At 48.7% G+C, this 12,825-nt stretch overlaps 1 protein-coding gene and 3 non-coding genes across 5 annotated transcripts; 2 read left to right on the forward strand and 2 right to left on the reverse strand.

Moving 5' to 3' along the window:
- Positions 1-204: 204 nt before the first annotated feature.
- On the forward strand, positions 205-291 carry Trnastop-uca (transfer RNA opal suppressor (anticodon UCA)). The gene has a single exon. It is a non-coding gene; the product is annotated as a tRNA-Sec (tRNA).
- A 947-nt stretch (positions 292-1,238) lies between these two features.
- Trnastop-uca (transfer RNA opal suppressor (anticodon UCA)) lies at positions 1,239-1,325 on the forward strand. Its single transcript has one exon. It is a non-coding gene; the product is annotated as a tRNA-Sec (tRNA).
- Positions 1,326-1,409: 84 nt separating this feature from the next.
- LOC128727477 (translocation protein SEC63 homolog) lies at positions 1,410-6,021 on the reverse strand. Of its 2 annotated transcripts, none has more exons than XM_053821393.1 (7): positions 5,656-6,021; positions 3,730-4,668; positions 3,233-3,650; positions 2,876-3,149; positions 2,637-2,764; positions 2,451-2,535; positions 1,410-2,353 (listed from the first exon to the last, which is right to left on the reverse strand). In XM_053821393.1, exons 1-7 carry the CDS (start codon positions 5,777-5,779, stop codon positions 1,994-1,996), a joined length of 2,328 nt encoding a protein of 775 aa, XP_053677368.1. In that variant the 5' UTR covers positions 5,780-6,021; the 3' UTR covers positions 1,410-1,993. The 2 variants fall into 2 exon arrangements, with proteins under 2 accessions (XP_053677368.1, XP_053677369.1); XM_053821394.1 differs by having other exon boundaries at positions 2,870-3,149.
- A 5,230-nt stretch (positions 6,022-11,251) lies between these two features.
- Trnav-uac (transfer RNA valine (anticodon UAC)) lies at positions 11,252-11,324 on the reverse strand. The gene has a single exon. It is a non-coding gene; the product is annotated as a tRNA-Val (tRNA).
- Between the last annotated feature and the right edge of the window lie 1,501 nt (positions 11,325-12,825).

Below are 12,825 nucleotides of genomic sequence, written 5' to 3' on the forward strand. Positions count from 1 at the left end.
TTCGAGTAAAAAGTTGATAATAGATAGGTTATTCCTCCGATTGCTATGTGACGCTATGTAACGAAGCGACTGCGTGTTTAAATTCGACTGTTGTAAGTTCTCTTACCATGTGGTACAGTATCTATACCAGTCGAACTTATACATCACTAGAACATGTTTTATGTTACGTGTCGTATATATATTGCAACTGACAGCACTTTTGGCACCTAGCTGACCTCTGGCGGTCCAGGGTGCAGGCTTCAAACCTGTAGCCGGTTAGCGCCGGAGTGGTTCGACTCCACCTGTTAGGTGACAAAAATTTCTTTTCCGTTTTTTTTTTAACAAACAGCTTTCTTTCATTACGAATGACGTTAATTAAACAATTTCCAGTACTTCTCCTGTAATAAATTTCATTCTGTCATCTTTTTAATCGATTGGTTGTATAGCAGATAAAGTATCAACAAAAAAAGGCTCATCAACAGTCAAATGTTTCTTTTAATTTTTTCGTATATTTCTATTCTACCCGAAGGGTGCCACAATTTCACCATACCTTTATTCCACAGGAACACAAATATAAACTATCTTACCATTTCCCATGCCTCTACGCAACTCTCACTCTTTCAATATCTCCGAACATTCGCTCTGCTAAGTGACGAACGTGCGTGTACGCTCATTGCTCTTTTTTCAGTGTGACCGCGATATCAGTCGTCTCCTTCCGTGCGGGGATAATAAACGGGATGAAATTGTTATCCACACAGCATGAGACAAAAACACACACACAACAAAATATCAATGTTCTGGGCCAACCGTCGCGCACATGCGATTGTACTTTGCAACGGAATTCTGAACTCCGTCGAGTTAATCCGTAAAAAGAGAAAATATGTATGTCTGCGCAAGTGTGTCCCCCCTGGCGGCGCCAGGCTGGAGAGGCAACATAACACCCTCCGTAGCGTGCCCCCTCTACCCCCTTGTATCCTTGCTCAGTCCGTTCGTTTGCGCGAGTCCTCCTCGCCGTCCATACATATTCGTCCATAAAGGGACGAGGAGATAATGTTTTCGAGTAAAAAGTTGATAATAGATAGGTTATTCCTCCGATTGCTATGTGACGCTATGTAACGAAGCGACTGCGTGTTTAAATTCGACTGTTGTAAGTTCTCTTACCATGTGGTACAGTATCTATACCAGTCGAACTTATACATCACTAGAACATGTTTTATGTTACGTGTCGTATATATATTGCAACTGACAGCACTTTTGGCACCTAGCTGACCTCTGGCGGTCCAGGGTGCAGGCTTCAAACCTGTAGCCGGTTAGCGCCGGAGTGGTTCGACTCCACCTGTTAGGTGACAAAAATTTCTTTTCCGTTTTTTTTTTAACAAACAGCTTTCTTTCATTACGAATGACGTTAATTAAACAATTTCCAGTACTTCTCCTGTAATAAATTTCATTCTGTCATCTTTTTAATCGATTGGTTGTATAGCAGATAAAGTATCAACAAAAAAAGGCTCATCAACAGTCAAATGTTTCTTTTAATTTTTTCGTATATTTCTATTCTACCCGAAGGGTGCCACAATTTCACCATACCTTTATTCCACAGGAACACAAATATAAACTATCTTACCATTTCCCATGCCTCTACGCAACTCTCACTCTTTCAATATCTCCGAACATTCGCTCTGCTAAGTGACGAACGTGCGTGTACGCTCATTGCTCTTTTTTCAGTGTGACCGCGATATCAGTCGTCTCCTTCCGTGCGGGGATAATAAACGGGATGAAATTGTTATCCACACAGCATGAGACAAAAACACACACACAACAAAATATCAATGTTCTGGGCCAACCGTCGCGCACATGCGATTGTACTTTGCAACGGAATTCTGAACTCCGTCGAGTTAATCCGTAAAAAGAGAAAATATGTATGTCTGCGCAAGTGTGTCCCCCCTGGCGGCGCCAGGCTGGAGAGGCAACATAACACCCTCCGTAGCGTGCCCCCTCTACCCCCTTGTATCCTTGCTCAGTCCGTTCGTTTGCGCGAGTCCTCCTCGCCGTCCGACGAGTCGGTGGTGAATTCGCTGTCATTCGCCTGCATCTCGTGCTGCTCCGATTCGGCATCACTGATGTCCCACTGCGGGTGTTCGGTCGGGATGGCTGCCGGATCCTTCACGTCGAGCTTTAGATCGAGCTGCTGGTCCATGCCAAAATACGAATCCGACCTCAGGCAAACGGTAAACACGTACATGCCGGCCCACTTGGGAGCCGTCAGCTTCAGCTGCACCTCTTCACGGTGTATCAGGTTCGTCACGTGGTACGGAACGGTCAGCAACGTGCGCGATTTCCGGTCGCAGATATACGTCCACCAGTACTCTTGCTTTTCCTGCCATTTGTTGTAAAGGAAGTGAGAACCAATCGATCGTTAGTTGTGATGTTACGCTCCTCCGGATACGGTTCCATCGGCTTGATGGCCATTTTACCTCAGGGTAGAGTGGACAGTGTACCGGATGGGACACCTTCGATCGCCCTTCCAGCTTTTCTCTCTTGTTGAGCTTTTGCTGTAACCTTCAAGCACAACGTAGACGACAGCCCATTAAAAAACCATAGTTAAATATTAGTACCACCGCAGAACGACGGCGGCAATGGGGTACTCGTGTTTTACTTACTTTTCCCATTCGTCATCATCGTCCGCTGCAGCTTCGCTGGCATCATTGTCACTCTCAGCGCCACTTTCCGCGTCTGCCGAATCCTCATCATCGTCCCCTTGCTCTTTCCGGTCGCTGCTTTTGCCGGACTGGAAGGACGCAATCAAGCGAAAGTTAAACATTGTTCGATATTCAAACACCTACAAAACAAACTCTCTCTCGGGGAAGCTATCTTATCACGATAATGACACAACACGTACCTTGGTCTTCGCTTTCGGTTGCTTGGCGGCACTTTCCACCGGTGGGGTGGCGGTTGCGGCCGCTGCAGCGGCTGCGGTTGCTGCCTTAAAAGCCGCTGCCGCCATCCGCCGATTTTTGGGCCCTCCCGCCTTCGCCTTGTTCTTGTGGCCCTTGTTGTGCTTCGGCTGCCATCCGGATTGTTTTTTCTCCTTCACATCCTGCTTCTGATCGTCCGTGCCCTCTTGCTCTCCGTCCGCGTCACCTTCTCCGGTATCGCCTTCGTCGTTGCTTTCCCTTCAAAGGTCGTAGAATGAATGGTGAAAATAAAACGGAGGAATTTTTCCCCACCCAATATGTTATGTAGCAAACAAACGTACGTGATTCCTTGTTTCTCCTTAGCCGTCGTGTCGCCAAACAGATCGGACATGCTGCGGCGCACCAACTCAACCGTTACGGTCACGATCGCGCCCGCTGTCACCACGTTCGAGTTTTCGTCGTCGACCACTTCACACTTTATGCTGAAATCTATCAGCGGCATGTTGCCGAGAACTTTCACCACGTTGCTGTACTGCTCGTCCGTTAAGCTGCGAAGAACCGCACGGCGTTGGTCCGGTTTCAGTTGGGCCAGCTGCTGCAGGTTGCGGGTGTTGTGCTTTCGCGCCATATAGGCGCGCATTTCCTTCGTCATGTGGGGTAGCTGCATTAGGGGATGCTCGGATTCGCGCAAACCTTGTATGATCATCGGTGACAGTTTCATGCAGTTTTCGATCGTCTCAATCGACGGTACTCGTTGAACTAAAATGCAAAGAAAAACATACATACAATTTTGTTAACAAAAGTTGGTTGAACGCCTTTTAGGGGTAGAAACACATACTCTTCCTAGCGTACGCCAGCATAAACAGGTGACTGACGCAGCTCACCATCTCCTGAATCAGGTAGGGACACTTGCGTACGATCAGCTGACGATCGAGCTCGAGCGTGTTCGGGTTGAGCATCATGCGCGAAAGGTGCGCATGCAATATTGTACGCGATTTCAGTGAGTAGCTGTGCGAAAAGGGCAGTTCTTTGCACTTTTCGTTCACGTAAGGCATTTCGCGCATCAGCGCCGGCACCTCCACGTTGTCCGATGGCCGCTCCACCACTTGGCTGTTGTGACGCCTGTGAAACTCCAAGCTAGCCGACAGTATCATGATAACGCGCTTTACCGCCATGTGGGGCGTCTTGTGGAAGAAGAACCAGTACAAGTTGGTCGTGTCGAGCAGGACTTTATCGCCACTGTAGCGGATCGATTGGTACCACCACGTGCCGACCACGAACGGTAGCGCAATCATGAAAACGAGAACGTACAGTCCCAGCACCCAGACGGAGTTTTTTTTCTCAACAATCCACGATGGTAGTGCGATACCGAACGAGGTCGCGCCCGGACCGTCCGGGTTGCCGTACTTTTCCCAGTTCTTGCGGGCCTCGTCATCCGTCAGCGCTTGGTAGGCTTTGGTGAGCTTCATGAAGGCTTTCTCATCACCAGTTTCCTTGTCCGGATGGAGCACCACCGACAGCGTGCGGTACGCTTTCTTGATGTCCTTCTGGGAGGATCCGAGCGGTACGCCCAGGATCTCATACGGATCGAAGTTGGACATCTCGTAGTCGAACTGGGACACCTTGTAGGTAAGGAAGGCCAGCAGTGCCCAGCCGGCGACGATTGCGAGTTTCACCAACAGCTCCTTGGTGCCCTTGTACGGGTCGGAATTTTCCATGCTGATCCGCTTTCGCACGCATCCCTCGCAGTTGCAATTTCGTTTATTCGTAAAAGGATCTGAAATAATAGCATTGAGCGTTAATAATTAAGTCCGTACAGGTATTACGAATACAAATTTCCTAATTAAAAGCGACTGTATGATAATTTTGTGCTCTTTCTAAAGCAGCAAATGAGCCAACGAGTATGCAAAAACAAGCTGCGCAAACCGAATGAACAGATATAAAGTGAACCTGAACAATTGTCGCCCTTTTAGGGGTTGTAGGAATATTTAGCATGATATATTTTGTCTGCAGGGTAACGCACTCGCGTTTACGGGTACTGGAGCAAATATCAACGACTCAGTCTATGCTCGTCTTTTGCTCAGCCCCTTTCGGTGAGTAATTCTGTAAACTCAGAGAAGTAGCGATTAATTTTGTTTCTTTCCACAAGACGAAACAGGCTGGCGGAACAAACCGTGATACGATATCTCATTACTTCTGCAGTACCAAACCACAGAAACCAAGCAACCATATCGGTTTGGCACCGGATTTTGAAATTACGGTCATAGTGTGTGCGAAGCGAGAAAAAGAATGACTTGAAGAATTAAATTCACAGAATAAAAAAGAGCTTCAGTTGAATCCACGTATGCAACCATGCTGAAGCAGGTTCTGTTGAATCTATCAATTGTTTACACAATTGTTCCGCAGACATCCAGCGTGGAGAATAAGTTTTCGGTATCTAGCAGACCCAATTTAAGGGCCACGAGGGTTTTTACAATTCCCTTTCGCGAAGGATTTACCAATGGAAAGTTATTGCTGCGGCTTTCCCGCAACATTCCGGCCCTGTACTGGAGAAAGCGAAAAGGTGCTCGAGCGGAATGAAACCAAGAAAAGAAATGATGCCACGTAACTGTACTTTCGACCGATTTTTTGACAGCTCGTCGTGCCCCTTACTTGGTAACGTGGGCAGGCATCCACATACGCATTCAACAAATTGATCACCTGGCCATTTTCCTGGCTGTACCGTCTCTGGAAGATGAAACTACGAGAAGTCCGTGATGCTTACCTTCCTTTTTCCTGCGGGGCCAGAAGTAGAAGGTGGTTGGCACCAGAATCAGCGCCAAGAACGAAAGAATGAAGTAGAAGAATGTCCCTCCACTCTCATCGTATTGGAATTTCTGCCCGCCCATCGCCGGGCTGCTTACGTTTCCTCGCTACTTCCACGGAAATTTTCGCTAGGACCGTGATTTAGCAACGAGACGTTTGCGGCAGCTTAATTTGCTTCACTTTTTTCACGATTTCGTTGTAATATTTCATTGAACAAATCGGTGCTGTATCGTGCTTATACGGATATGCGCACAGAAAGCGACCGAGCAAAACCTGGGCTTCTTCTTTTTCGATAGAACATGGCCACCTTTGAATGGACGGGAGGAATATGGCCACCTTTGCACTGTAGGAACCACTGTGTTCACTACACTGCAAATCGGCGAATTAACCTCACTTATCGAGCCGTTTCGGTACTTTCAACAGTTGGTGTTGAAACCCGGAACCACATCCATTTCAATAAACGACAGAACAATCTGTACCTACACCAACACTGGTTTACGGGGCCTGGGGTATGGTATTTTATAGTATCAGCAACCTTTCGATGCTGATACTAGAACAAGACTGACAGAAAACAGCTTAAACTCTAATGGTTGTAATGTATTAAAGAAATGAAGGCTAAAAGCGCCAACACGATAAAGTTTTTTTTCCGGTAGCACAGCGTTGAAACTTATGCGTCAGTTAGGCTCCTGCGTACATAACTCCATGTTGAGTACTCTCTTGATAGCTACGGCGGAGTGAAAATGTGTTGATTGAAATTTATATCTCATGTTTGAAATGAAGTTATTTATTTTTTGATTGATTTCTAACAGCATTCAAATAAACCAGACACATTGACGGCTAATATAATATTAAAAATAAACTTGTATAGCCGTACCATCGTCCTGTAACCGAGTCAGCCCGGGATAAGGCTATCTGCGGCTGTTGGGAGGAAATGCCTTTCAGCTCACAAACAATTATCCAAACCAAATACGACCAAGCCGTTCGTAAATAATTAACAATAACGTACCATCGTCCTAAATTCTGCAACATTCTGAGTACTCTTTGGACACAAATGTTCGCTTCATTTTGCTGCGGTGTATATCGCTGATAATAACCAATCCCACACTCGTTCAGATCATAGCCTGATCCATGCAATAATGCAAGGAGAAGCGCTGCGTTTGAAAGGGTCAATGCTGTTCGAGTGATTGGTACTGATCACCCGTAAATGGGTACATGGATCCTAAACAAATAACGCGAAGGTATCAATTTCGCTTCCACGCATCCACCCAGTGAACTTGAATTATGCCCAATTATTGAGGCTGGGTACGGCACAGCTATTGAAAGGTTGTGACCATCGCACACGGGCCTTCTTCCTTGTGTAATGATACATCTGCGAATATATGTGTCCACCATGTGTCCACTCGTGTTTCAGCAAAGCAGCAAGGACATTTTTTACTCGATAAAACATTCTAGCTCCTCGTCTATATTGAGCAAGACGACTTCTGGCCATCGACCTGCGGCCAGGATACACTTGTAATCGTTGTATTCAAACAAACAAAACAAAAACAGCCACACTCCTCGCTTTCTTCCAGGACCGCCCGTTTCCGAGCGCAGCATCCACAGCGCTTCAACCCCATCAACGCGCTCGCGTGCGTTACATTTTAAAAATATGTCTCATTAGCATAGTGCCGCTCGAAGGAAGGCGGAATCTGGCGCGCAATTTTCGCCTCACGCTTGCTGGTCCTTCTTCTTGGTGGGCTTTATTCATTTATTTTTTTGCTTTGCGACACTGGCCCCAAATCCGATGATATAATCCCATCCCGCGCGGCCATCGTGGCCATTGTCCGGGTTGGAAACGGTTTTTGGGCGTAGCGAAACAGCCACACGAATCGTGCACCGGCAACGAGCGCGGGTTTCGGGATGATTACTATTCAGCGTATGCTAAAAAAAAGCAAGCTTATGCTCCATCGGTGAAAAGCCATCCCTGGGCCGTCGGGCCCGGAGTGATGAGACCCAGAAAGCATCGCAAAGCAAAAAAAAGAAAAACTCCACGCGCAAAACTGCATATGAGCAGCGCCTCCGAGGACGCGTGTTACGTGTGTGCGTGTGTGTGTCTGTTGGCCCCGCACACGGTGTAGGTCGTGAGCCGTGACACGCACCCGTTGGGATGCGCGGGAAGCTGCGCCTTTTGCGTCAAATCGCGAAGATGCGGCAGGAAAAATGTGCGTCCGCGTGTGTTTGCAGGAGCAGGAGGTGCCCTTTTGCTGCAACCGTGTGCGGGGCTGCTTTTATGGTACCCGCGGGTTCCAAATCGGTCACTCGGTACTACGCTTACATGGGTATCGGCGCGTTATGGACGCAAGAAAAAAGGGCCCACTCTATCAGGCGCAAGGGCCCACATCCATCGGCCAATCATCGGTGATACGCGGTGATCCGCACACGATGCAACATATTTAGCGTAAAGGGTCGCCGACGAGCCCTTTTGAGGGAGGCAAAGTAGGACAGCACGTGCCCTCGTGCGGCCAGCGCGTAATTACTTGTTCGCTTCACCGAAGGGCTTCCATCCTTAAGGACCGGCACCCCACGCCGGCGCTCAAGCGCACTGGAGTCAAGTTTAATGACATTATTATGCTCCGTCGGTGTGTTTTAGGGGGATGGCACCAGAACACACACACACACACACTCTAGGGCACTCGTACCGGCCCGTCCACCATTTGTGCCACGATCACACGCCAACCCTAAAGGGTCCTGGCAGTGATCGTAGGCATTCGAATTCTCACGCCGCGGCGCCGGGAGACACCGACTTATTGACATTTAATTGCATCGCACGAAGTGCACAAACCGCGTGTCGTTTGAGAAGTACGCTTCAAGTATGGATGAGGCGAAAGAGAAAAAAAAAACCAACCCTGCTCATCCGCGATCGATATGGTTCAAATGCGTCACGCGCGAGCGAAGCTAAAAGGAGCTGTGAATGGGATGTGAGGTGATCGTTTCTAAAAACAGACGACGTCCAGCTAAAACACACAGCACCCCAAACACCGATAAGACCCATTTCGCTCAAGCAGAAGAGCAGAAGACCTACATTCGAACAAACGGGCGGTTACGCGATGGGATTCCAGCGTTCGCGCATTATCATCCTCAGCGCATCTGCGCCGTTACCGTGCGCGATAAGTCAAACAGAGCATTACCATAAAAGTCGTTTGATGTTTTTTTTTATCGACTCGCACAAAACCGAAACGTTGGGTGCTTTTTTTTTGTTGTTGTTAATGCCGAACCACGGACTTAATCGACGTGTGAGAATCCACGTGCGATGTCGATGTGTGATGTCGTCCTTGAAGCAAAGCTTTTCACGATCGACTTTATTAGGGGTTAGCATACACGCGGACGCTTGCATTCCGATTCCGGTCGCCCTGCAGCCGTTTAAGCTACCAGCCAGGGCAGGCCCTCGTAACCTTGCACCGTCAGATCGGCTTTCCAGCGGTCAGGGTCAGGATGTGATAGGGCTGGGCACCTAAATGCTCATCCCACACACACCTAAAAATTTCTCACCCTCCGAAGGGCATCCGGGTGGTTTCCCTTTTTTTTATTTCCCAGTCGCATCCCTTGGAGAACCGCGCGTGTCCTTCACTAAATGGCCCTTCGCATCGATAATCCGAAACACGGTAGTTGACGTGATCGGCTCATTATCGTAGCCCGATCTGTTCAATTAAACGGTACCCGTGCGCGGTTTATGAGATCACACAATGACACAGGACGAGCCCCGGGATCCGGCTCATTACAACGCCAAGCCGGGAATGTGTGTGGGATGCATTCGACAATTATTCCATCCATCGGAAAGCAGGCTCCTTGACTCCTTTGGCACACCAACGACGAGTGATCAGGAAAACGGGGAATGATTGAATGGCGTCAGACGTGCTGACGATGACGGTGTGCTGATGGAACGCCATAATGCCACCGAGATACGGCCACCGGGCGTTGATTTAATCGGCTGTTCGTCAACCGAAATTGACACGTTAATCAAAACCGTTCACCAACGCGTGGGCTTCTGAATGGGGTGCAGATTTATTGCGGTGCGCAGGCTTTTAATAATTCCATGATTAACATGTAATGGGTCGCCTGGCGGTGGACCACCGGCCAGCCGGCGTTCCAATTAACGTGCACAATTCAATCGAACCCTGAAGGGTTGAGGTGAGAAAAAAGGCATCACTCGATATGTCAGTCAAAGTGACGAAACAATGGTGGGCAACGCAATTGAAATATTCGTCATTAAGTCGAGCCTGGGACCTCGAGCCGGGCACCCCCGAAAGGCCATCAGACTCCTTGTTTTAATGGGTGCCATAAATCATCGTGGACGAGCATCATGCGGCGCAAAGGATTCGCGGTGGTGATACAACGAAAGGGTGGGAAAAAAAGAGCGCCATTGCTGAACGAAAAAAAAAAGTGTCACCGTTGCATAATCTGCATGCAACCCTCGACGCATCGTTCGGGTGCATCGCACGTGGTACGGTGTGATCGATCACGATGCGCGATGCGTTTTGTGAGGCGTGTGTTCCGTTCGTTTGGTGGTTGGAATATGAGACCGGCGTTGTAGATGCAGATTGGGGAAAAAAAACTAAATATATGACGGGATGTTTCGAGAGATGTGCGAGATCCTGGCCCCACGAAACCGTGGAGATCGAGGAATTGCATGCAGGAGAAATGCACACCGGGTGACACGGAAATCACCATTCACAACCGCTTGGCGCGTGGCCTGGCGAAAAAGGGAAAGATTTATGCCGGACGGAGCGCTGATCCTTGCCCGAAAACGGAAAGGTTACCGGGATGCTGGGAATATCGTGGATGTGGGAACGTTATGGATGCATGCGTGCGATCGCGTGGACTTATGGCTTACTACGATGCACACATGCGTTTTAAACGTGTGTAAAGATGCATTTTTGTTGTCTCCTTTTTTCCTTCAAACCTTCAATCAACAGCCGGTCGATCGTCATACTAAAGCTCAGTGTCTCTTTTGATTGACATAAAACAATGCATTTTCTTCCAATTTCACGGTTTATTCTTCCACCGCAAAAATTGATCTTGAATTCGCCTCCATATTTGCACCCACCCTCGTAAAAACCTCCCCGGGAATACAATGGTCGACTTTACACAGATCTCGGCAGGATAAGATAGGCAAACAGTCCGCGTCCGTGTTGCTTCCCACAGCGTTCTAACGAAACATGGCTGTACCCTTCTATCGGGTAAGATCGGTTCATTTCTGTGAGTGAGCTTAAATGCGTCACTAATGGCATTTAAAACCTCCCGGGACAGAGGAAATTCACACACCTTATGGAAGTGATATTTAAATGGATCGGGAGTGTGCTCGGCCGGAATGGGGTGTTTGCTCGAGAGGCGGATCTCAACCCGGAAGAGCGTTATTCGTCAGAATGAAATAATGCAAAATGGAACCAGCTGCGCGCGATAAAGCGTAAAGAAGATGAGCCCCGTCTCTTCTATTTTAGTGTCATCCGTTGATAGTTGTCTTCGCTGCTGTCCGTGTAGTAACCTTTTAAAGGTGTTCTTAAAATAAAATAAATTACTGGTTCCATCCAGGATCGAACTGGAGACCTTCTGCGTGTAAAGCAGACGTGATAACCGCTACACTATGGAACCGCTGATGGGAGATTGAAGCTCCCAAAGTAGCAGCAGTAGGAAAGATGTCCAGTATCGTCTACTACTTTTCTTCGTGCGTGCCACAACCCATGATCAGGTTCGAAGATCACTCGCCTCTTGGCTTGGCTGCACTTACCAAATAAGATTGCGAAAAAGCAATGCTTCATGAACGAAACAGCCACCATTAGGAAGGGGTGCCCAGTTCGCCCAGACCCCAGCCACCCTTCGGGATGGTGGTAGAACCTGTCCCGGGGGCGCCAACAAACGTCTGCGAGAAGAGAGGGTGGTATCATAAAATTTACCGTCTGCCGATGCGTGCTGATGAATGGAATGTGTGCGCGAGTAGCTCGAGGAACGTCTGCTCGGGGCTTTTGTTACTTATCACTTGCGGTTTGCTTCGGTGGGCCCTCTTCCTGGTGGGCATGCTGGAATGTGCGGTGTGATGTTTTGCAGATGAAAAACGTTCCCCCAATTTCGCCCCACTTCGGGAAGAGGCTTCGTGTGGAAAGCAACATACGTCCTCTTGCAAGCGCCACTGGGAAATGTTAAAGTTTGACCTTTTTGGTACGTCTCCGTAACGCGACACTCGGACCGGGCGAAGGAGTGGCCATCTTGGGCACGAACTTCTGCAAGGGTGTCTCTGCGCACGGTGACGAACGTCAGGGCAGGAAGCTACCCTCTCAGGATCATGGATAAGCGATATCAGGGACGTGTTCATCGCGATCGAATAATCTTCCTAGCTCCTTAACCCATTCAATAGTTTGTCAAAAATCGTTCGCACCTCCAAATCGATTGTTCTACGTACGTGAAGATGCACACGCCTTAGCCTTCCATACATCGATCTCCAAAGGCATCAGTTAGGGGATGCACAGCCACCAGCCGTCGCGATATTCGACGACGACGATGGGGGGTTTTCGCATCTCCCCAGCGCACGGAGTCATACCAGACCGGTGTTTGAAGGCTCCCTTCTCCAATTTTTAAACCATCGCAACCGTAACCGATCGGCTGTTCGGCTCTTCAACCGAGCGCCACAGAACAACCACCCCACTGATTTCGGGGGTGGCTTTTCAACCGACGGCAGTATAATTTCCCGCCCAGACAAGAGCTGGTGTGTGTTGGGGGTGGGGAAGGAAGGGTGATCGCACGGCTTTTCGGTGGCAGGGGTTAGACCACTCGAGGCACGTATAAAGCTAGGCGGCTGATGAGTCCTGCGCTTCATTCGTGCTCTCCCGGCGATCGCACGTGCACATCGATTCAAATCGTTCGATCCTTTGGGGCGGATCCTGGCAAGCACCGTAGGTCAGCGTCATCCTCGACGGCGTGTCCTTTTTTGAGGGCAATTCTGTTTTTGCTGTTCATTGGTACTGATATCTGATTTTTCACCCTTTCGCCCCTGATACAGTCGTCAGTGCAGGATTATAGGGGATCGTGAACGCGTGCCTCGTGCCATGGTGTTATGTACGTGAAGTGACAAATTGTCGAACATTGACTGATCCTTCGG

This window comes from Anopheles nili, chromosome 3 (genome assembly GCF_943737925.1).
Source record: "Anopheles nili chromosome 3, idAnoNiliSN_F5_01, whole genome shotgun sequence".
In the NCBI taxonomy this organism is placed as follows: domain Eukaryota; kingdom Metazoa; phylum Arthropoda; class Insecta; order Diptera; family Culicidae; genus Anopheles; species Anopheles nili.

What these genes read in the sequence shown, in the direction of transcription:
- LOC128727477 (XM_053821394.1), bottom strand. Translation starts at nt 5,779, where the DNA reads ATGGGCGGGCAGAAATTCCAATACGATGAGAGTGGAGGGACATTCTTC. An exon ending in GCTGGCGTACGCTAGGAAGA is followed by an intron (nt 3,651 to 3,729) that starts GTATGTGTTTCT and finishes TTTGCATTTTAG; the next exon opens with TTCAACGAGTACCGTCGATT. An exon ending in ACTGTCCACTCTACCCTGAG is followed by an intron (nt 2,354 to 2,450) that starts GTAAAATGGCCA and finishes AACAAATGGCAG; the next exon opens with GAAAAGCAAGAGTACTGGTG.